The sequence below is a fragment of the Xiphias gladius genome, chromosome 13, assembly GCF_016859285.1.
Source record: "Xiphias gladius isolate SHS-SW01 ecotype Sanya breed wild chromosome 13, ASM1685928v1, whole genome shotgun sequence".
NCBI lineage: Eukaryota > Metazoa > Chordata > Actinopteri > Istiophoriformes > Xiphiidae > Xiphias > Xiphias gladius.
Genome location: NC_053412.1, coordinates 698,209 through 723,096, shown reverse-complemented (window position 1 = coordinate 723,096; position 24,888 = coordinate 698,209). Strand labels below are relative to the sequence as shown.

The following is a 24,888-nucleotide window of genomic DNA, read 5'->3' as shown; positions in this document are numbered from 1 at the left end:
AAGGATTTTCGGCCTTGAAAGAACCGGGCCTTCAAAATAAAACCCATCTTATTTTTTTTTAAGCGACATCTGGACGATGACGGACGTGTCGTGAAACTGTCATCATCGCGTCGTTCAGCGCAATTTCAGCGTTCGACCCATTTTATTAGAGACACGAGTCCGAAGCGGAGAGTGGGATTTGTGAGATCGAAAGGTCTGAAGTGGATTTGTGGTCGAAATGTCTAGAATGTGAAGGAAAGGATAAAGTGACAGGTCGTAAATCCACAGCATGAATGGAGACTGCGCAGCTGTTAACATCTGGTCACGGTTCATCTTTTAATTCACACTTGTATATCTTCAGGGAACGTTAGTTACTTTTGCACAATTTTTATATAAATAAATTAGCAGCGTCGCTTTGTCCAAAGAGAAGAGAAATAAAAATAAAACGAAGCAATAACAAAGAGGAGGAAGAGTTTTTTTTTTTTTTTTTCAGATCTTCAGTAGCAGGACACGAGGTTCGTAAAAACCCAAACCGTTTGGAATCAAGAGCCAGGTGTCGGTGAGAACCCGACACCTGGCGTCCTCAGTTTGGTCCCGTGTGTATTTACATGTGGGGGAGGAGCTGGTCAGCGACATGTCGCTGTGCCTCTTCATCATCATCCTCCTCCTCCTCCTCCTCAGCGGCGCGTCTCCGCGCACAGTTTTTGTTGCGGCTCCAGAAGGATGAGATTTTTAATACTGCGGCTCCTCCCGCGGAGACGTGTCCGGCTTAACGAGTCACCCAGTCTCGTGTTGAGGCCTGAGATTTGTGTTTGTTAAATTTCCCGTGAAGAGGAAGACGAGGGCGAAGCCTGAAATCATCTTTGGAAAAAAACCAAAAATTAAGAAAAACAACAAATCGGTTTCATTTTTAGGTGGGTTCTGGAATTCAAAGGCCATTTTCAGCGATTAAAACCAGACTCCGTTAAGAAAAAGGGGAATTTCCCAAACTCACTGCTACATTTTAGCCATAATTACATTGTCAGAGTCAAAAATGTAATTAAAGATTTGTTAATGTGACCTGTCAAAAACGTCCATCATCAATAATTGAAACCAAACTCCTTTTGGCCAAAGTGAAATTTGATAACTTCACTGCCACACTTTACCCATAATTACACCGTCAGACTGAGAAATCAGATTAAAATATTTGGAACTATGACACTTTAGTAAGAAATTTGCTGATTTTCGTTTTAGATTCATGTTGATTTTACTTTGTTCCCAATAAAACTCAGCTGATTTGAAGTCTGGAAAAATCCCTAAAACAAAAGATATTGCAATGGGATTCGTTAAAGTTTGTGTTGATCTTAAAAACGATTTTACGCCCCGTTTTCCCCACAGGACACTGAAGTAACACTGTGACCAATCATTGTTATAATTAAGCTGCTGAAACGGACTTTTTAACAGACCCGAGGACCGATCGGTTCGCTGGTCTGATGTGACTCCACGAGGCGGATTCTTGAGCCTCGGGATCTGCTCTTTATTTGATTTAAACGTTTTCATCTCGCAGTTTTTCGTCCTGTGCCGGAAATTGAGCGACATCAGATTTCATATTTTTCTGTTAAGTTTTGATGGAAAAGGGTAAAACGAGCAGTTACAGTCACGCAAACTGCGTTTTAAGAATCCACATTCGTCCCGATGAGAAACTAAACGAGACCCACAGATTCAAGGCCCAGTCCGGGGGTTTGTGAGCGAACTGCGGGAACTGAACCGACATTTATGTCAGATCTGCTGGAAACAGCGGAATCTGCCGTTTGTGCCGTTTTTTGTTTTGTAAAGAAAGAAATCAACTCTTGAGACGGAACAAAAGCATCAACACGGGATTCGGTCACTTGAAAAGCGGTTCCTTGTCTCAGTCTGGACTCTTCTTCTTCTACGGTCTGGCCTGCTCCATCTGCTGGTGCTGACTCCGTATTGCGAAGCGGCTCACGTGCACTGGGATGGGGACGACTATTTTGGGGTTCCGGGACGGCTCCCCGGACTTGTTGTTGACGTTTCCGGCTTTGACCCTTTTCCACTTGGCGCGCCGGTTCTGGAACCAGATCTTCACCTGCACCTCGCTCAGCTTCAGCGCATGCGCGATCTGGGAGCGCTCGGTTAACGACAGGTACTTTTTGCAGTGGAACTCTTTCTCCAGCTCCAGCAGCTGCTCGCTGGTGAACGCCGTCCGCCGCCGCCGGTTCTTGCCGCCGCTCCCCGCGCCGCCGCCGCCGCCCGCCCCGGAGCCGCCGCCGGTGGAGCCGTGAAGGTGCGGGCCGTCGTCCAGGCCTCCGCCGCCGCCGTCCCCGTCCTCCTTGTGGCACATGGAGGTGAGGTTGTCATCGGAGCTGTAGTCCAAGTCGCTGTCCATGGAGAAACTCTCGTCTTTCCGGCCGCACTCGTCCTCCTTGGAGTCGTCTTTACTGTGTGCTCTGACTGGAGGGAAGCGGAGAGACGGCTCAGTACCACTATTACACGACCACCGGTTTCATCAGCGAAGAAAAATAAAAGTGCAGAAACACCACAAGGCCTAAAAATGTTCATAAAGTCTTCCGAAAATCTAAACCACAAAGGTTTCTTTTTCTTTTCCCACTTGGCCGATTTCACCGTTTTAATACCTGTTTTGAGTCAGATTCTAGAGATTTTCACCCCAATTAGAAACTTGAATCATCAGCTGATCCTTTGTCAAGTTTTTCTAGTTTGCGAGTTAAAATGCAGCAAAGAATTTATTCCCTTTTTTTTAAAAACAAAAAAAAAAGATTTATTTATTTTAAAAAGACGCCAGTGTGTGGAGAGAGCAACGCTCAAAATAAAATTATAGTTATAGTGAGAGAATAAAAATAAAGTTTTAAAATCAAGATATTAAATTGATAATGAATGGAAACAGTTTTATTTTGACAGGAAATGTTTGCAAATTGAAACCAGGGCTGACTGTGACATGTGGGAGTGAATTAAAGGGATGGGGGAGTTGGAGGGAGGGAGGGTGTGTGTGTGTGTGTGTGGGGGGGGGGGTCGTCGTCCTGTCCCCTGTCAATGTCCATCATCAGATCAGTGTTTGGATCAGAGCGGATCACCGCGGAAAAACGCGCGCTCTGCAGGGATTTTTGTTTTTCACGCGTAATTACGCACGGCGCGTCTCCGCGCGGCCTTTTCCCGCGCCTCCAGTTTGTTTGTCCGCGCGTGAAACGGAGCCGGAGCCTCGGATTCAGTCGCAAAAACCAGATTCAGAAGGAATCAAATGTCTGTTTTACATCGAGAAGCAATAAAACCCGGAACAGGCGCCTGCGAAGCGACAGCGTGTAACTGGATGACTGATGATTTATTGCTCACAGGTCGTCAAACCGTCACCTGCGCTTGTTCCAATAATGAAGGTTTTTCTTCAATAAATAAACAAAACATTAAAGATAAAATCAGCGAAGGGAACGAGTTTTGAGATTTAGCTCGACTCTGAATCTAAAAGTGTAATTTTTCTAAAAATCTGAAGTAAAATGCAGATTTTATTTTTTTCTCTCTACCGATGAAACGTTGCTTTACAGAATATTAAAATGAACCGGAGCCTCCGAGGCCTCCGGCTGCCCTCCACATAACATCACTCTGCGTCAGAGTCGTGGAATAATTTATGACCATTTATTTTGGCAAGTTTTTCCAGACAAAAACTCCACCTGCGTTTTCAGATTTGCTCAAACAGAAGCAGGAAGATAAATATTTAAATACTGTTGTTATATTAATAATAATCAGATCATCAGCTCTTAATTGCCTGTTTTCTAAGCACTGAAGACGCGGAGAGGGACGTTTCACTGCTGCGAAGAACATGAATATATTGAAAGTTAATTGTTGATCCCTCGAAAATAACTTTCTTCATCTGTCAGGTGGAAATATTCACTGTTTTCTGCTCAGATCAAGTCGTTTCAGTTTTTTCATTTCTATTTATTTAGATTCATCTAAAAACATGTAAAAAAAACAAAAACAAAAATAACGACTTGGAAACGTGATTTTTTTAATCGAACAAACGCAATGGTGACATCTTAAAGGCTCCAGAGGCTTCGCGCTGCGTTAACGGATCTAAACCCTGACATTTAAAAACCTGATTTAATGGAGAAATGAAGCTTCAGCGGAAACGAGGAAAATCAAATCACCGCCTCAAATGTGTGATTATTCTCCGGCTCAATATCAACTGTCAAACATGAACGTTTTCAGTTGTTCGGCTCCGGTTGTTCCCCCCCAGACGTGCCTGATTGAACCCGGACTTTGAGTCTCTTTCCGCGGTGATCGGGATAAGGAACCCGCCTACCTGTGGATGTCTGCACAGACGTGTCCGTGTCGTGGAAAGCCTGCAGCGCCGCGGACTCTTTCCCCTGCAGGAAACTCTTCCCGTCCTCCGCGTCCAGCCGCAGCTCCTGAGTTTTGTCGAAGACCGCGTGCAGCGCCTGGGAGCCGAACTTCCTGGCCGCCTCCTGGTGCTGCTGGGACGGCGAGAATCCGCCGGGCAGCGACGCCATGAGCGTGGAGGTAAGCGCCATGCCCTGCGTCAGGCCCTGCGCCAGACTGGAGCAGAAGCCGCTCTGCAGGCTGGAGATCTGCGGGTGCGGGTGGTGGCCGGCGGGGAGAGCCTGCTGCAGGGCTGGAGGAGGCGGAGGCGGCGGCTGGAGCACCACCGACCGATACGGCATGAACATCGGGTAGCCGGTGTAGACGAAGTGTCCCGGGCTGGGCTGCGGGGCCCCCCCGATCAGAGAGTCGATGCTGAAGGCGGTGGTGCTTCCGAGTGGCCGCTGCATCACCATGAAGGACGGACCGAACGCTGCGCTCATATGAACGATCGCTGGAGCTCGGAGGAGACCGGAGAAGGAGCGCTGTGGGCGGCTGCGGAGAGAGCACTGACCCCCGGTGGAGCCGCGGGTGTCACCGCCTCTGCGAGGAAACCGGAGTTTAGAGGAGCGATAATCCGATTAAGCAAAACCATTCCATTGGTGCAGCAGCGGAAAGAGAGTCCAGAGGAGAAAATGTCGAGAAAAACCAACACTTCTTCCTCCTCCTTTAGCTTTTCCACAAGAATATTGAACCACAAACGCTGCACAGCTCCGGTCTGACGCACCGTGCGCACTTTGGAGAGCCGGGCGTCCTGCGCGGCTCCACTTCAACTTGACCGGACACCGATATCACAGCAGCGGACACTTCTCCTTCACTCGCCCGCTGAGACAGATAGTATGTGTGTGTAAGTGTGTGTGTGTGTGTGTAAGTGTGTGTGAAGTGTGTGTGAAGCGTGCGTTTCCTGCCCACTCAGCGTCCAGAGGTGTTTTGGATTTAAATTGCGCTCCCCTCTGTTTAATTGCGCTGTCTTCTCCGCGAGAGCTCCGCCCCCCTCGCCGCGCTCTGGCCCCTGATTGGCTGGCAGAGATGACGTGACGGGTCGCCTTCGGTCTCCTGGATGAATGCCAGTTACGCGAAGTGGGACCACAGGCCGTTTAAGAATGTGGAAACGCATCATTGTAAATAATAAGCTGTATATATTCAGTAAATAATCGGTGTACCCCCGCAGCTCCTCTCTGCCTGTGTGTGTGTGTGTGTGTGTGTGTGTGTGTGTGTGTGTGTGTGTGTGCCCTGATCTGCTTCTCTGTCCATTTTATTCAGTGAATTCATTTCTCTTCAAACAAACGAGAGTTCCACAGCAAAGGACAGATTTCTGTCTGAGATGAGCTGTAATTCAAACCCAGAACAAACACAGGTTTTTGTAGTTTATGTCCAAAAAAAACGAGAGAGATAAATCACCAAAAGGCAAAAGTTGCTGTTAATCAGCGTCTGTCTTACGACCTGCAGGATCAGGTTGACATTAGCCGCGTTCTCAGCGTTGAGTGTGTGGCCTGTCTGTAGCGAAGCAACGCCAGAGACCGGAGCAAAGAGGTTTATCATCAGGCCGCTGTCGACCTCCACCGCACACGGCAGCTTCATTACTTCCCCAGACACCCAGAAACCGACCGGCACTGCAGAGGTCAACTATTCGATGATGGTTGATCCGTCGACTGACAGGAAATGATTCCATCGTTTGATCTTTTTTTTTGTGGCATTTTTGCTTAAAAAAAAAAAAAATCGCTGACACCAGCTTTTGAAATGAACTTGTGAATTTTCTATGATAATAAAATTCAAAAAAAGAGCAAAAGCGGTTTGAACCTGTTGACGTGGGCTTCAGGGAATAATGAGCGCACTATTTTTTGGACATTTTACACTGAACAGTCAATCGAAAGTTCTGGGTTTTTACACCAGAGACCAGGTCCACATCCGGAGTCCCGTCCGCGGTTTAGACAAGAAAAGCTCTTTGGTTCTGGTCCAGTGTAAACAAACAGGTTGCATCTGAAATCAGTGTGAGCTTTCTGTATTTAACCAGACCAGGATCTTTCCCGAACCCGAACCGGGTTCTGCGAGAGTCTAAACAGAACCGTGAGACAGCTCGATGATGCTGGAGTCGCTGCAGGTGGATGTTGTGCCGCAGGATCAGATATTTTGGTGGAAAACAAACACGTTGTCTGTCAACGTTTTACAGATTCGTTCAGTATCAACATATTTGTCAAATGCGTTGACATTTTCTCATTGTTAATACAAAATGTATTAAAATTACGAGCAGTAAATAGGTTGATTTTATAAATTTAAAGGTAGCCTGTGGCGTTTTTGACCACTAGTAGCGCAGTGAGACAGTGTTTGTTTTTGTTTGTGTCTCGCACACAATCACCAGGACGCAGGTCGGGTTCCTTCATGCCGACAGCGTCGCGTTATTCAGCCCATCGACAGTCGGTGGAAGTAACGTGGCAAAGAAATTAGAAAACATTTATCGGGCGTCGCGAGGCGACGGAAACGGGTCTTTGACGTTGTTCGCGCAGGTGCACACAGAATGAAAACGTAGCAAAAAATATATATAATGGTGCATTTACAGTTTGGCTGGAAAGCGCGAATACGAGCAAGTCTCAGGGTTCTAATTATTTAGGTAAGAACTAATTAGCCATCGAGAGGCCGTGAGGAAGAGGAGGACTGCTAGCTAGTAAACCTGGACGTACATAATGCAAAATCAATGCATTTTCTTCACTCAGTGATTAATCACAGCGGAACAGATGTTAGAGCATCTTTCTCTTCAGTCATGTGACGGATTAAGTAATTTAGGTACATTTATGCAACGTCCTGTTCAACAGCTCTGATTTGAACAGGCTTTATTTATTCATCTTGTAATTTCAATTATTGTAGATTTGTTTGGGAAACGGAGAAAAAAGAAGTCGTCCTGTTTTTCAGAGAGACCCTGTGTCAACATTTAACTGGGGAATATTCCTCAATCATCTGATTCTGTTCATCTGTTGAACCAAATTAACACGAATAGAGGGTCGATTGAAGCCCACAGATGATGTTTCTCTTCAGGCCCCCGAGTAGTTTAACCCGGTAAATGATCCAATCTGAACATCTAACAGAGCTCCACCATGTATCTGAGCACATGAGCAAATTTCAGCTTTAATTCCTCCTCAGGTCCAACGACTGTATCTCAATCTAAATCTGTCCCGTTTGCAAACCTCATTGTAAACATTGTGATAAACATTCGCATCTGCGGCGACTTATAATAGATGCAGCTGCAAAGAAATCCCTCCGTCATCAACATCTGGAACTAATGTTATGAGCCTCGTCTTCGTTTGCAGCTAAAACAAATCCCACGTCTCCTCCGCAGCTCGTGTTTTCGTGACTCACGCCGAGGTTTGAAGTCGTCGGCATTTGCAGGCGATTACCCAGCGATTCATCTCCCCCAAATCTGCACGGCACAATATTTGCTCCTGCGCCGGCATCAAACTCCGTTTTAATGAATCCTGTAATGGCTTCCTCATCAATTAATACAAACCTCGTCGATGCCACCGGCGTCGCAACACATCATATGTAGACGGCGAGGACACGGGTGACCCCTGACCCCGAGCTGCTCTCCCAGCGGACCCTCTCCCCCCTCCAGCCCCCCACTCCCTCCCGGCCTGAGTCAAGGGCACGCATGGATACCCCGCCCGACCGACCCGCCCTCCCCCCTCCTCCTCAGGGTCACTGGGACACGATCTCATTAAAGGCGGCCTGATCTGCAACTGCAATGCAGACATTAAATAGCAGTATTTTTCAATTAGGGCTGACAAATTCAATCAAAATTCCATAGATTAGGATGAAATGAGGCATGGGTCATTTACAAGGGAATTTAATTGCACGGCCATTAGACAAATAGTACAGCAGTCTCTGTCTCATTATCAATCATGCGGGGGCATCAATAGTAAAAGGTTGGAAGGCAGAGGAGGGGGCAGGGGGATGTGCAAGTGTATGTGTCCGTGCACGGGGAGCGTACACGTTACAGCGCCGCCGCCGCCGCAGAGCAGCTAATAAATACCCTCTTTTGTACTTATAAATTATCCAGTTTAATTAACAACATGGATTATGATTGGACTATGATTTAATTAAACCTTTCCTGCATGCAAGCCGAGCACTGCGATCATCCATTATGGGCCGGGGGAAAGGGGAAGGAGGAGGGGGAGCGAGCGGGGGTGAAGGTGCGGCGGGTGGGGGGACAGGCGGAGTGTAACACTGCACTAAATGAAGCTTCCTCTAATAGGAGCTGCTTACCTGGTAAGATCATCAGTCGCCGCTTGTTGCGGCGATAATAGGCCGCCGAACGGCCGAGGAGCGTTTATGGAAATAAACCAAGACGCGGTTTGATGTTTAAGGGAAAAAAGAGGAGAGAGAAACCCCCACCCTTCCCTCCCCTTGCGTTTCGATCCAAAGCTAAATGGCACAATCTCCGAGAGTTTGCTGATATTACCGTCGCATGTTGTAAAGTGGAGGGGATGTGGCGGGAAAAGCAATTATGAAACACTCGCCGCGGCTGAGAAGCAGAGCAGGGGCAGAAACAGATGCGTGGATGGGTGATGGGCGGAGGGGACGTCGCCCCGAGCGCCGACGCCGCCCGACACGATTCAGTCAGAGCAGAGCGGCGTGGCGGTATCAACCTTTTCATCAGCCTCTAAATGCCAGGCCAGATTTAGTCACACAAACACACGCTCGTGAAAACACACGGCTGAGGCCTGAGCGAGCGGTGAAAACTGCACTGGAGGGAAAACCCTCCCTGAGATTCACCCAAATACGCAAAGATATTTCGAAAAGCCAATCGATGATCGTCTTGCTGGTTTAGTGGAGACGTGTGGTGTTAAACCTGACAGCCGGCATCCAATTCCTGGCTCTTAAAACAAGTCTCGGGACCAGAAACCCGATGTGACCCAGTGACGTCTGAGGTGCTGCATCAACTTGGACAAAAGGGGGCGACGTCCCCAGGGTCACATTCCGGAGAGCCGCACGGACAAAAACTACAAGATGAGACGTGTCGCGTCTCCGAAGCCTGGAGATGTTCGTCAGAAACACTCAGACCGGCCCGTCTGGCTCCAACACTCCCGCCGAGGTCACACGTGAACATCGACCTGTATCTGCCGGATTTTGTGCTGATTGGCTGATCGGATTGAATAAGCTGTTGTACGGGTGTTCCGTTCCTAATATTAGCCTGATGAAGGTGGTTTGACCTGCCGCCGCGCTCAGGATGACGCTCACGCGGGTCGAAAGTCACGTGGATTGAGGGGATGGATGCCACTGTGACACTTAGAGCTGATTTTCGTCACGGTGCAGCAATGGGGCCTACGCACACAGCTGCCTCGCCACGCCGCCGTCTGGCGTGCGCATGCTCTAGAAACGCCAGCTCGTGTTTTCTCTGCGGCAACTTTCTGATCTGGGAGAGATCGTTCGGTGAAGACAGCATCTTGTTTTCAGACACATCTAAACATGGTTGATGCAGGGCTGAGTCTGCTGCTCAGTTGTGACCGTATGTTGCTCTGTATCAAAAATAACTGGAATTAAAGCCTGATACGGCCTCATCACGTCCGATTAGTGTTGTGGTTGTATAAATGGGTGGAATATGAATCTAAACTAAAAATCCGAACCTTTGCCGTCGCCTCAGCTGGTAACGCTTTAGATGCTGCTGACGATTTCAAGGCCGTTTTCCGTTTGAAGAGGCGCATGAACTCAGCTGCTCAACCGAACCATCGTCCAACCCGAAGCGGTCAGAAAACCGTCTAACGTAGCAGCTAAGTGGAGCCATCAGCTTTAAGTTTTCGCGTCCGGATCGTGCTGAAGATTTATTGAGCAACACGAAACTCTTCTCTCTGAAGCCACAAAATATATCGGGCCTTGTACATTTTGTGTGTAAAACAAATCTACAGTCTTGTTGAAATCTGTCTCTGACAAAACTGAAGCTACTCGTTGCAAAAAAAATTGAACCAAGATTTTCTGGGTTAATATTATTTTTTCTTGTTGTTCCACCAGGTGTTTGATGCGGAAAGAGGCACCGCATCCATTCCTCAGTAACTCTGAAAACTCTGGATTTACAGCTTTTGGTGAGTCAAACGTTTTATTTCTGGTCTCAGAGGAACATCAATGTCAGAGGTGGGCGACACCAGCTGGCCAATGAGATGTCTTTAAAAAATGTCCAGAATCAGAAAAGCGTCTCATCTTTGTAACGTTAAGACAAAGAAATCTGACTTTCAGAGATGAAGCTGCTACAAACACGAGGCCGAGCTTTTCTGCTTTCGTCCCAAAGCTCGGATCAATTAACATTTAGAGCATCCGATTGGATTTTTGATTATCAGAGCTGAAAAGGCCTCGATTGATTGGCCACTGGGGTTGCCCCCGCCCTGACGATGGTTGATCGGGGGGAGGGGCTGATGGGGATTGAGTTTCTTAAGTAGGTCCTTGCAGCAAGCAGGGTTAGTATTGATTGTTGCACTGCAGGAAACCTCTGTGCAAACAAGTCATTTAATCTTTGAATCGATTCCTAAAATCAGATTTGTTTGAGCACAAGTGGAAAAATCTGCTGGTGGGCTCATAATTTGACGAGTTTGTTTGTAACTCAGATATTTTCAGTCATTTCTTTGAAGCAAAATTCACAGACTTTGCAGCAGATGAAATGATTTAAGCAGCAGTTTTTTGCAGTGCAACCTCGTCCTCTACCAGTTCATCTGTGGATCAGTGAAAACAGCAGCGGTGATAGTCGGGGAATTTTTTGAACGTGCCGCTCTAACGTGGTCAGCGAGAGCGTCGATTGCTTCCAGACGGTCGTTGTTATTTTTCTCCTTGTCGACCTCGTAACACAAGTTTCACCCTTTTCTTGTCACCGTGGCATTTCTACAGAATTTTTTTTGTTTTTAAACATTCTGCGGGAAAGTGATGTGACTGCAGGTAGTTGTCGTTCTCAGCGCTACGGTTAATACAGTAAACTCTGCTGCAGGACAGCGGTTTATGAGACGCTCCGTCAGGACAGGAGCCATGCTAGTGTCTTTGTCAAGACACGTGGGTGAGGTCGGTCTCAGCAGGGCTGCGTGTCCAGAGACTAGCTCACTGTGTGTGAGGATGCTCTGTCGGGACGATGGCGTATGCTCATGAGTAACGGCAGGGGGCTGTGAGCGGACTGGGACATCGACCACACACTCGTACTTTTTCATGCATCTTTTTATTATTTGTGGTTTCGTGAATCGACGTCTCGGCACATCTTGCCCCGTCGGGATAAAAGCCAGAGATCGTCTGACCGGACTGGGACGCTCGAAAAACAATCCCTCGTGAATTAAAGTTTGAACGTAAACCGTCACGTCTGAGAAGTACAGACCCGTTAAAGTTACTGTGACCTGACAAAACTGTAAACCGCCTTTATTGCTCGCATGATAGAAACACATTAATTTCCAGTCCTCCAGTCTGAAGTTCAAGATTCATTTTAATATCATATTTAACAGAATCTCTTAATCGTTTTTACGTTTATTCTCATGAAATGGTAAATGATTGCAGTTATGCGGCAAAAACCAGAGAGAAAATCCTCCGTTTCCCCCAAAATAAAAGCCTAGTTAAAGTTGCAATCCAATTAACCAACGCTGCCCCCTGTAGGCCGAGAAAAGTCTCTGAAGAAGTATCAAAACAAATATGCTAAGCAGACGGGCACCGTTTGAGGACATTTAGAGTTTGGTAATTGCTGTGGGAGTTCGGGGAACGTCCCGTCGTCTCTTCGGGGGTTCGGGGCAGTTTCACAGAGCAGAGGGAGGAGAGAAGAGTCTGCCGCTGTGAGCTGGACCTTAAAATTCAGACAGATTAAAGAGATGAAGCCCTGAGGCCAGAAACAGCGCAGAGGAGTCGAGCACGAGGGTCGCAGCCGGTTAAATACAGTTCTGGGAGTCGGGGTGTCGAACGAGAACTCTGTCATTTTTAGTCTAACCTGTTTTTTCTTTTTTCGCTTTACTTATCGATTCTGAAAAAAAGGTTAGTTTCTGTTAATGTCCTGCCGGCGTGGGTGTGTATTTGTCGGACTAGAGCAACAAATATCTTCCCCAAAGAGTAGATTTCTGCTCTTTAGTGTCTGGGCAACACTGGGCACAAATAACATTAATTTTAAAAACTGGAAGACGAAGAATTCTCTTCAGGATATTTGGATACAGACGGAAAAAATATGAATAAAAGGGTGAACGCTGAGTGGGTGCAGGGTGTAAACCAATTTTCAGATCGGCAGGCAGGCAGCGTGCTTCGACCTCCGTGCTCTTCCTCAGGCAGCAACGAAAAGCCTAATTTAGAACTAATTATACACAATGCAGTGTTTGACATGCAAAAATATGAATAAAATGAATTCTTCGGGGAGTTAGAAGGAAAACGGGCTGGATTCAGGCCGATAATCCATCAGTCATAGCAGCCGAGATGCACCTTAGGTATCGTTTTTTCTTTATTAAACTTACTGCGTTTTATGTCTTATGTGTTTGCTTTGCTTATTATTTTCTCCATTTCTTATTCAGCACATATTTAAAGAAACACAATCATCAACAATAACAGTCCTTGACAAGACAAGTCATAAAAGTAAATAATAATAATCATGTAAACAGCATATTCTGTTTAGACACTGTCAAGTTTCTAAAAACGTTTTAATTTCTTAATGCTTTTCTCCGATTTCCGTTGCGTTTATTTTCTAGCTGTTGCGACACTGGGGATCTCGCTTGACCCCGGAGACATCGTTGGGTTAACGGTCCAGTTCAGACCGGGTGCAGGATCAAAGTGTCCACACACTGGATTTCAGCTCCCGACATGACAGAGCAATTTTTATACAGACCCCAAAGTGGTTACTTCGTTCTGGACTCAACACATAATTAAGATAAGACGTGTTGTCGTCACCGTAATAAAACCGACTACATCCAGAAAGTATCTTCATAAGCATGATGTGGCCTCGGGAAAGACGGGTACAGCTTAACAAGACTCTACAAATTCAGTGTTAAAATAATAAAGAGCAGCTTTCTGAGGAACAACCAGCCACAGAAAACTACCAGATGAATTTCAATGAATCAAAAAACATCCAAATCTTATCAATAACTAACTATTTGAGTTATTACTGAGACGCTTTTCGCCGTCCTCTTTCTGGCACTGAGTCCTGATCGTGAGTTGAACATGTAATAACGCCGGCATAATCTAATCATATTGTGTCTATACCGTATTACCTTGCTTTTTCTAAAACTCATCATGGCTACACTTTAAGACCTTTTCATCTGCAGAGTAGAAATCAGATCATTTTGGTGCTTGTTCTGCTAAAAAGGGTTGTTTTTTTTTTTTAGCGATGAACAGTTTTAACAAGGCACAACATATAAAAAGGGGAGAATCTAGAGTTGCAGGATGTGAAATGGTAGTTTGGCTGTTTTTTACCAGTGGGCAGAACAATTTTAAGTGAGTGTGACAGTCAGTCAGGGCGCTGGAAAACGGGGATGTGAGAACGCTCTGTTAGGCTGATGCTCAATGAGACATAAACTTGGTTCTTGAAGTTTCTAAAAAGGTTTTTTTGTTTTTTTTAACATTGACAAGAAGCTGAAATATGTGAAAAAATGTCTCCTCCCAAAAGAACCAGAAGGTAACTGGTCGTGTTCGTAGTCGTGAACCACGCGGTCGTTTGTTAAGCGAATGCGACGAGAGAAATTTCCAAGACTGACGATGTTTTGAGGTTTGTTCAATGCTAAGCTGTCACCTCTGGCACAAACTGAAAGCCAAACGCTCGTTGTTGGGAAATGTGTGTTTGAGTTTCTTTAAATGCATTCTTACAGCATCTCACTCAAAGCAAACCGCCATGGATCAGGGTTGCAGCCAGCGATTATCCTCCTGATTAATCGATTCCTCAATGAAAAGTCAGATAATAGCGAGGAGAGAGCCCAAGGTGACGTCTTCAAATCTCTCCTCCTCTGACCAGGAGTTGGTGATCAGCGGTTTAAAACAAAACAGCCCTGCTTCTGTTCTATTGACTCATCGATTAAGGGATTATTAAAGCAATAGTTTCAGCACGACCATAACTTCTCGCCGCTTGTAAACAAATAACATAAAGTCCAGTCTCTCAGCTTTGGTTTCAGATCCAGGAGCAAACTGGATTTAGGTGAGATTTCTAAGAGTTGCATATTGATATTTTTTGATGCCTTATGTTTAAAAAGTCTGATCTACAGGTCTCATTTCACAGTCCTTTACAGGATTGTGAAACGGTCTGGAGGGCGACGATGTGAGAACACGGCGCAAAAATAACTGAGATTTTCGTGACAGCTGGTCGTGAGAGTTTCGGGCTCTAAAAACGAGGTCACAGTGTAGAAGAGTCTGCTTGGGTTTTTGCGGTTCTAAGTAAAATCGGAGCGCCGGGACATCCATCAACCCGAATCAACTTTCCAAGCCCGTTAACGGCACAGAGCAGGTGTGCCTGCAGCCCCTAATGACTGTTATTACACACAGAAACCAGCCTTCCTCCCTATTTAGGCCAATACATGTGAGGGCACAGGGCTTGACCTTTGACCTCTGTCCATAAAAACATGCAGGTAAATATACGCTCCCTGCTGCGGCAAACCCAGGGAATTAGAGGCGTCCACGGCCGAGACAGACACGAGTTCAGCGGCCCAGACGGCTGAAGAAGAATCAGACGGCGAGCTTCAGACGAGCTAATTAGATCTGGCGAGATGTTCACCTCCGCACCCACGCACAGGCTAAAAGAGTTATTTAATTATTACAGCCTTAATTACTGCTGGTACAGTCACCGAAATAGGATGCGAGGAGACGTCGGCTAAAATTGGGTTAGAGCTGCCTCGTTCTGCTGGTTTCCTCTGGGTTAACTGTGTCGGCTTCCATTAGCGACATGAAGGCACCGCGCAGATCTGCCTGTCTGCTTGGCCGCGAGAGCGCCGGGCGCTTCACATGAATGAAAGCCTTGTCTTTGGAAACCCTGAGCCGGCACCGATTCTGGCTTTTCTCACAAGAAGTGTCTCGCTTCTCCCTCCCTCCGTCTACGGCTGTCCTTCGTTACCTTCATCAGTTTGTTTTCTGGGGTCCGTGTTGGTTTTCATGGCCGTTTTGACCTCTAACATGTTGCTCTTCTTTCTTGTCGCGGGTAAAATCGGATTTAGTTCATCAGTTAATGTGTTTTGTAATCTGTTGGTCTACACACACAGCCTGTCAGCCTGGATTCAGGGTTTTCTGCCTCAGTGTAGCTGAGTTGGATTCTGTTTGTTTGTTCTTTCTTTATTTTTCTTGTTTCATTTTTGAATTTCCCTCCTTACGACCTGAACACTAATTCATTCTTGACTCCCTTTTGAGTTTCTTTCATCTCTTCTCTGTTTCGGTCGGTATACATTTACTTTTTGATACCTGATTACCTGAGTATTATTACTAAAGAAACCACACTTAATGTGGATCTGTCGCATCCGGTCAACTGCTTTTTAACGCGAAACCAGTTTTAGCAGTGGCTTGTTTAACATGTGTGAAAAAACAACCATATCTGATAGAACAGAATGAAAACTAGTGGATATTTATGCAGATGTTTTTAAAAAAAAAAAAACAGTTGTTTTGAATCCTTGAGAAAACTGCAGATATTTAAATATTAATCTCCCGGCATGTTGTTTGTATGATGTGTCCTCGTTCACAGCGGTGGGACGGACTTTGGTAGTTTCCCACCCAGACTGGGATGCACATCTAAAACCGCCTCCGTGGGAACGAAGTCAGTCTGAGCTCGTTGTCAAGTCCCTCTGGATGTGATCATCAGCTCAAACGGCTGAAAATTCAAATTGTAGCACAAATTTGTCTTTGTTTTAGAATTTAACATTAGAAACATGTCAGGCCTCTTCGGTCTGCGTCTGCGTCTGGTTTTATTATGTCAGACGTCGGGTTGAAAGAGCTGTGACAGATAACTGGCCCAGCATCAGGCAGCATTTAGTTCTGCTTCATTGTGTCAGGTAAGAGGCTGTAATGAGAACGACAGTCGAGGGGTTTTCGAGGCAGGAAGCCAGAAGGGTTTGAAAAGACAAATCTGGTTTAACTGCGGCTTAAAGGAACAGTCCGACATTTCTAAAAATCCTGTTTGTTTTTACAACCAGATGAGAAGGTGGATATCGGTTTCCTCTTTGTGTTCAGTGCAGAGATGAGTCCAGGATGGCTTTGGCCTGGCTTAGCACAGAAGCTGTTTTATTGTAGGATCCCTATTTCCGAGGAGGTTTACGGGGAAATGCTGTGAAGTCACCATCGGTTACAGGTGAAACGGGGAACAGGTTTGAAGCTGTCAGGGATAATGGGATCATTTGAGCCTCAAATGTTTCTGCTCCCAACTCGCAAGTCAGATTTTTAGGGAATCAAGTCCAAGCCTTTGTGACCAAAGTCCGATTCAAGTCTGGGTCTAAAGCTGTAGTTTGAATGAGGTCCCCCTCGAAACTGAAGACGCCTGACGAAACTCGAGGTCCAACGGGGCAACAGACCAGGTTGGAAACGAACCCGCAGCTTAGCCAGATTATCGAAACCGCTTCATACCACATTAACTTCAAATGAAAGGTCTTCAGAGTGTCTACTTTTGTCACAGTCATTTTCAGCTGTCGTTGTCCTTTAACTTAACAGGTGCAGCTTTTAAAGGTGAAAAACCTTAATATGATCCTTAGTAGTTATAAAGTTAAGCCCTAAATGTTGCTTATGATCCCCGGTTGCTCTCAGATGGATGTTTAAGGGAATTGAATTGAAGTTTAAGGCGTATTTCAGTGGTCGTTTCAGTTTTGACTTCCTCGTGGAATTTAATGAATTAAATCGTTGCTGGATTGTTTGGGTCTTTGACTTTCCGCTGTCGTGTTTTGACGAAACGGATGGTATCGCAGATTTTACTTGAACTCAGACTCTGGTATTGAACGGAAGGGAAACGTGTGTGATTGATGGCGTGAACGCGTAAACCCGCTCCGGCTTGTGCTTCATGTTAACGAGGCCGCGGTGGTTTTGATTCAGAGAGAAAACGCTGGAGACAGACAGAGAAGTCAACAGCCACGTTAACCCCTGGACATTCAGACGTTTGATGAAGAGGCGAGCGCCGGCCTCCCCTCTCCACGGATCCAACATCATTATCCAGGAGAGAGACAGTATGTTTCGGCCCGAACCGCCGGTAATGAACCCTCGCCGATCATCCCTCATGCCGTAATTAGCGGCGGGCTCGGCACTCGGGCCCCCCGCTCGCCACTAATGGAGTGAACAAGGCAGAAAACGAGCACTATTAAGGCTGGACATGAATTCCAGCTCGCCATGCGAAACCCTTGAAACATAATCGTCTTCATCATTCAGTGCTCCCGACTCCGGCTTCCTCCGGATCGCTGCCTCGTCTTCTGTCTCCAATCAAAGCAGGATGGATTGGAAGAACCCCGGCGAGATCGTGTCCCGGCTTCCTGTCTGCGTCTCCAGGTGGGAGACTTCAAATCTGGGTCTCTTTAATCCACTTGTACAAGAAACATAGAGGACTCTGAGTGTGTGTGTGTGTGTGTGTGTGTGTGGGCTTCAGTTTGTAGGAGCGGCGGCTGACATGTCCAACTCTGGATGTCCTGCCACGTTTGCTGTAGATCTTTTCAGTGTGTTCTCATCACTGCGTGGAAACCTCGCTTCTAGGAGACAGGGTCGGACGATCAGCTGATGCTTGACTCTGAATCGTTTGAGTGGACATTTTGCCAATAACTCAGGATTCAGTGCATTTTCTTCCTTTTGGCTGATGCTCTGCTCCAGATGAGAGGCCGCGGAGAAACCACGTGTCCGGGGGTCAAAGGTGAAAGCCACAATGCCTCGACAGTGTGCGTTTGAAATGACAGAGGAACGCTGGGAAAGGCAACAGGCAGAGCAATTGTTGAGCGGTCACGAGTGTGCGTTTGATTTGCTCACGGGTGTCACTGGCATGTGATGAGTGACTAGGGGGCGGGGACACGTAGTGTCCGTGGTTCGCAAGGTCAGGGAGGCGATTGGTCGCACGATCATAGCGGGGGGGAGGGAGGGCGGGGTCAAGGTCGGAGCTGACGACGGGAGGCGATTGGTGCTTCGGCTTCACAGGCTGACACGAGTGTTTGTCTCTTACGCTTATATGTAAAAGACAGTAGCAGAAACCTGATGCTGTTTTAAAGCTGAAACTATTATTTTATTAATCGATTAGTTGGTTGATTAGAAAATTAACCAGCAAGAATTTTAATAATTCGTTCAGTCACTTTTAAAGCAGAAATATCAAAGATTCCCTGGTTCCAGCGTCTCAGATGTGATTCTCTGCTTTTCTTTGTCATATAAACTATAAAGAAATTTGAAAGAAAGACATTGAAACAGGTATTGGACTGTTTTCTGACATTTTAAAGACCAAGTGATTAATTACAAACCACTGGCAGATGCTGCTGTTTATTCAGTCTGAAATCGTCATTTAAAATCTTCTCATCAGTTTTCCCAACAAATAGGCTCGGCTTCCTTTTCCATCAGATTATTGGCGCTTATAAAAATCTGAATCTGGCAAAAACAAAACAACAAACAAGAAACTCTTCCCTCTGAGCACATATACAAAATATGATAATTAACCAAAACTAAATAAAACTTCACTACTTTCTATAATTTATACAAAAAAAAAATTTTTTAACCAATATAATATTTGATTTTCGTCGTGTTTATTATTTGGACCAAATTAAGTCGGTGATAGAGACAAACATTAAAAATCCTTTTCGGAGTTGACCTAATTTCAGTAGTTTGTTAAAGAAAAGGATGCGTCGGTAAGAAGTCAAATGTGTCCATGTCAAAAATGGGGAAAAGGAAGCCACAAATGTGAACATTTGAAAAGCTGGAACTGACAGACGTTTGGCATTTTTGCCTGAAAACAACCTAAAGAATTAATCAGTCGTCAAATATTTGCAGATTAATTTTCTGTTGATTAAATTGACTGAAAGCTCAGGTCTGAACGCCCGGTTAGTAAGTGGACCTTGAGTGGACACTGTTTAGCCAACTGCTGTTTGGCCCCAAAAATATAAATGACTTGATACGATTCAAAAACTGATAATGTGAAACGGTTTTAATTTGAAATGGGGAAAGTGAGGTCACAAGAGTTTGTCCATTTCCACCGTGTGAACAAAGTTAGAGTTTGAATTGTCCTCAGATGACATTTCATTTAAAATCCGAATCAAGGTTAAGTGCAGATATGCTTTTATTTTGGTGATTTTCAGCAGGACGTTTATCTCGTTTTGTGGTAATTTTTGCTTTATGCTCCTCAAGAGCAGGTCACGACTCTCAAACACACACACACACACACACACACACACACACAGAAACACCTCTGTTCTGGATCAATTACTGTTCGGGGGAACAGAGAACAATTAGCCAGCTGGCTTTTATGAAACAAAGCAATTAATGTTATGCTAATAAGTCAGATTTTGAGCAATTCCAGATCATTTCCTAATCATTCGCTAATTACTTTGACGAGTCTTTAGTGCATCAAATTATGAGTGGGTTAATCGGACAGATCTGGATATTTAACAAAGGGCTCCGAGCCGCCGCTGCAACGTCAACATCTGGACCGCAGACTTTTCCAGGATGTCACAGTTTGCTGAAATGATTGTTTTGTGGGTGTCGACGCTCCTGGTTCACTTTGAATTTGAGCTGGGTGATTACTACGTGTCGGGCCTGTGGGAGTTTTTTTTCTTTGGCTCTAATATCACAAATGAAGGTTTCAAGCAGTAAACACTTGTACACTTGAACATGTTTATAGCAACACGGAGAAAGCAACTTACGTCAGCCAGTAAAAATGAATTTCAAATTGAATCAAAGATCAGTGTAAACTTTCTATAAAAAAAAGAAAATGTTCTTAAGGCAATCCGAGGCAGATATCGCTTTGAACTCCCATCATATTATAGGTATGTTATTCCCTATAATCAGCAGTGATCAGTCACTCGACAGAAATGAATCAGCAACCACTTTGATAATCAACCACGGTTCCAGCTTCTCAAATGTGAGGCTTCTCCGCTTTTCCACGTGACGACTGAATAACTGTTGGTCTGACGAACAAGAGATCTGAAGACACGGCCTCCGCTAGTGGGACATTGTACCTAAGATTTTATGGACGAAATGATTCATCATCTTCAAGAGCAGATAAACATGATACAACGCTAAATAAAAACAGACAGGTTTATAAATCAGGTCATTAATCTCCTTAATGTAAAACACTGTATCCTTATTATTGTCAGCTGGGTTTATTGTCCCAGTAAATGTGCTAATGCTGCTTCCCTCTGGGGGTCAGCCGGGGTCGACGTTGAAATTCAGATGAGCCCCACCCCTCACCCAAACGGCCTGATCTGACAGGTGAAGCTCCTGCGGGGTCCGATCCTCCTCCTCCTCCTCCTCCTCCTCCTCCCTGCCCCGTCAGAGAGATTAGCTTCATCTCAACAAGCTTTTAAATACAGATTTCATTCAGCAGAGACGCCACAATGAGGTTGTTTCAAAAAAATGCCGGCGTGTTGAGAGAGGGAAGGCGACAGATTCCTAAAGTTGTTGACTATAGTGTGACAGGATATTAAAAAGATGCAAAAAACAGGTTACAAATGCCCAGTTAGAAAAACTCGTATACCATCATACATGTAGATTCGCTTCTCTTTCCAGCCAAGGCCTTTTTCTTTTCTTTTGCACAGCACAGTTGGAACCATTGTAAGAGAAATGAAAAGTGTCAAAACGTATAAATATTAAATCACGGAGCCCTGGGAAACGCCGGCCATCGTGTTGGTCTGCTCGGATGCGTCGTTTACAACCCAGATGACTTTTTTAAAATGATTTACTCCCAAATAGAAGGTTGGTTATGGGTCTGTAGAAATGCATCACTTCTTTAGAGGAAGCTTGAGGGCTACAGATGGTACAAACAAGTCTCTTGTTTTAGGAGGAAAATTGAGTTAAAGGTGGATGTAACCTGCAATTTAAAGGGTTGGTTTGTTCAAATCTCTGCAGTTTTTTTCTCTCAAACTTGTATTTTATTTATATATGTTGCTAAAACCAAGTTATACCCGTGGTTCTATTTGAAGAAATCCTTGTGTTTGTGTATCACACAAGCAAACAGCAAGTCTCACTTCTGTTTTTGCGGGAAAATGAGAAGCGTATGACTCGTGAAAGCACAGATGAGTGGAACAGGTTAGAGCTACAAGAGTTTTTTTGTCCATCCGCATATTTTTAGTTCGGACCTCATTGTTCTAACTGGTCTGGAGAAGGAGTATCCAGGAGAGAAGTTAAACCCTTTGAAAGACCTCAAGTTTCAACTTAAGGGGGGGACCGGTCCTGGCTGAAAACAGGTGAAGGTGCTATTAAAAGGCAGCTGTTGTCCCCCTCAATTACAGCCCGCCGAGCTGCAGCTAATTGCCGTCCCGGCCGGCGAAGGTCAAAGCTGGTGGCTAATCACAGACCCTGGTGGGCAGGGGAGGGTTTCGAGGTTTTAGGTTGACGGCGAGCGCGTTTATGGCCTCCTCCGAAAACAGAAGCCCGGGTCATTAGTCACATAGTTGCCTTCGCTCCTCCCACACATGTAGCTCCACTACTGGCAGCCAGAGTCAGGCTCTTCATTCGGTACTTCATCTGCACCGCAGGCACCTAGAAACAAGCTGTTTGTATATACATATACACTATATATATATATATATATATATACACACTTTGATTATATCATTAACTCTGGTGTCCGTTGTGATTAAATGTCCTAAAATCCACACAGAAATCACAGGGAAAAAACGCGCTCCTACTGCAGAACGTGTCTGAAAATTCTCATGTCTTTATCTTTTCTGCAGTATCAAAGTAATCCAGTGATAGTTTTCTGTACGTTCAAAGGTACATTGTAAAGAGGAACTGCTGGTGGTTAGTTCAGCGTACCTTTAGTGGTGAACGGTCTAAACGGTGGGGGCGGCGCACGGTGTCAGGCCTTGAAAGCCCCTCGTCTACAGCAGTGAAGCAGCAAAAAAAAAAGAAAACAACCAGAGGAATCGCTGAGGAGCTCCCGCATCACTCTTCAGGCTGTTTATACTGCGGCGGGATGAAACGTCCCTGAACTGAAGGCCGCTGCGTGTCACGGTTAGCACACGCCCAATCAATCCGTCTGCCTCTACTTAAATCTACAGTCAGGGAGGAGAAGCCCAGCTGCAGCCACGGCACACGGTGGAGGAAGGCTGCAGAAAGTGTTCAGACCCCTTCACTTTGCTGCGGCGTAGCTTTAATTGTAAATGGTTACATTTTCCATTTTCCTCCCATCAGTCCATAATCCCGAATGACAGAGTGAAAGTTTATTAAAAACCCAAGTCTCGAATCTCTCGTTTACATAAGGATTCAGACCTTAATCTCTGCAGAGGATTTCTGAAGATCTGTTAGTGACGGTTGGGTTCTGGGTCACCTTCCTGACCGAAACTGCCCAGTTACTCCGTTTTTACTGGACGTCCAACTCTAGGAAGATTCCCGGTGGACCCCAACTTCTTCCATTTCACCGTGGTTTTATACCCGTGTCCTCATCTGTGCCTCACGGCAGTTTTTCACAGAGGTGAGAATCGAGAGACCTTGTACACACAGGTGTGTTTCTTTCTAAACTATGTCCAGTCACTTCAGTTTGCAACGGCTGGACTCCACTCAGGTTCTTGACATGTCTCAAAGATAATTAAAGCAAACACCTGATCACAATTTGGAGCCAAAGCAAAAGCGTCTGAATACTTTTGTAAATGGGAGATTTCAGTTTTTGGGCTTTGCAAACATTTCTAAACACGTTTTCCCTTTGACTTCATGGGTTATTGATCGGTCGGCAAAAATGGCAATTTTATCTGTTTACGGTTCAAATCTACAGACGAAGTGCGTAAACAGTGACGAGGTCTGAAAGCTTCCTGGAGCTGCAGGTCGCTGAGACCAGTTCTGATGAGCAGGAAATACTAAACGGGTCGGTCCTTCAGAGAGCCGCGTCGTGTTGGCTGTGACAGTCGAAGAGCGGGGCGTTCCTCCGAGGATTCGTCCCAGGGACTTTGTTACTGGGCCCCCATCCCCATCCCCACCACCACCACCCGGTAGACCAGGAGGGCGCTTGCTCCTTAAATAAGATAGTCGGAGACAAAGCAGCATAAACGCACAACTCAGGTCCAACAAACCCCACTGGCCATGAGATAATGACCGTAACGCAAGAGTCCAGAGGCCGCAGGAGGAGAGGGACGACCCCCGGGCGGATCCTCTGGAACCGAAGTCACCCAGAGAGACGCTGAATGTATAATCCAAATATTAATGCAAATACATTTCAAAATGCAGCATTTTGTTTCTCTAATTTGGCCGGACACCCACGTTTCTTGAGGATTTTAAAGGGCGCTCTCCAGAGTGGATACATTTGAAAACACTGACATTATATTCTGACTTTAACAAGGCAATTTAAAGTGTGTGTTTATTAAACATTAAGCAACACATGCTAATATAAAGAGACGCATTCAAACAGGATTTTTGTTAGCCACAATTCAAAGTGTGTGTAATTTAGAATAAAAACACAGCAAAATTAAAAAAAAACAGACAAAAATAACATGAAAATCTATGTACAGACAATCATAATTAAAAAAGTAGAAATATATGGACTGTGCTGGATGTGGCGCGTGCAACCAGTTATGAAATTGTGTAACAGTGGAGGTGGAAAGCAGTGTACAATATATGATAAAGTGCAAGGATTAAAGACAAATACGACAAAACAGATAAAACAGTAGAATAAAAATTGCAGAGCAATATGTGTCGTCTCGAGTTGAAGTAAACAGAAGTCAGCTACAAAAAAAACAGTTGTTTTTGCTCGCTGCAACTGCTGTTGGGTCCAGTAAAAGACGGGTCTCAGATGTGACCTTGAGGAACTGATTTTCTTTGAGCTGTAGTGGTTGTGAAAACTGTCACAAGGTGATTTCTATTCAGCTTCTGTCGTTTCCAGTGAATTTGGCGTCTGCCTCCCTCTCAGGCGCCATCGCCGGGCTACATCATAAGTCACGCGGGTCCATTTTAGCTTAACGTTGTCTGATGAATTAGCCTCATGTTCCACAGCAAAACCCAAAAGCAAGCTGTCGACTTAAGTCGAGCTTTGCTAATATTATCTTAGCATTAAAAAAAAAAAAAGACCAGATTTTGTTTTGTTCCAGATTTACCTCCTTTCTGAATTTACAAACCAAAGTCAAAAAAACAGTTGAATAAATATTTCAACTTGCACAATCGCGTCTTCAGCTCCGTTGCTTCCAGCTCCCGTCGCCACGTGTATTATTTAACCAAGGAAAATATTAAAACTGTAAAAAAAACGGACCTCTTGGTGGAGGACAGAGACTTTCCCTTCGGGGATCAATGATGTTTTACATGAACATCTCAGATACACACACATATACATAAATACATATGTATAGACGCGGCATTAGAGCAGGAGGCGGATAAACGGGCGAAAACAAAGAGCTCAGAGGGCTGTGAAGTGATGAGCGACCCCAGTGTGTGTCTGCAGCCACTAATTATCGTGTGTCTCTCGCCGGCCCCTCGGGGACCACAACTGGA

The 24,888-nt window shown here is 45.4% G+C and overlaps 2 protein-coding genes across 3 annotated transcripts in view; one reads left to right on the top strand and one right to left on the bottom strand.

The window, feature by feature from the left end:
- Positions 1-24,888, top strand: part of LOC120798055 (pro-opiomelanocortin) — a 40,540-nt gene that overhangs the window by 496 nt on the left and 15,156 nt on the right. The window contains exon 2 of the mRNA XM_040142043.1: positions 10,360-10,430. The gene's annotated coding sequence lies outside the window, so the exon portion shown is untranslated. The remainder of the gene's footprint in view (positions 1-10,359; positions 10,431-24,888) is intronic.
- On the bottom strand, positions 1,801-4,805 carry gbx2 (gastrulation brain homeobox 2). 2 transcript variants are annotated; one of them, XM_040142041.1, is made up of 3 exons: positions 4,342-4,805; positions 3,546-3,560; positions 1,801-2,417 (listed from the first exon to the last, which is right to left on the bottom strand). In XM_040142041.1, exons 1-3 carry the CDS (start codon positions 4,803-4,805, stop codon positions 1,889-1,891), a joined length of 1,008 nt encoding a protein of 335 aa, XP_039997975.1. In that variant the 3' UTR covers positions 1,801-1,888. The 2 variants fall into 2 exon arrangements, with proteins under 2 accessions (XP_039997975.1, XP_039997974.1); XM_040142040.1 differs by lacking the exon at positions 3,546-3,560 and having other exon boundaries at positions 1,801-2,430; positions 4,286-4,805.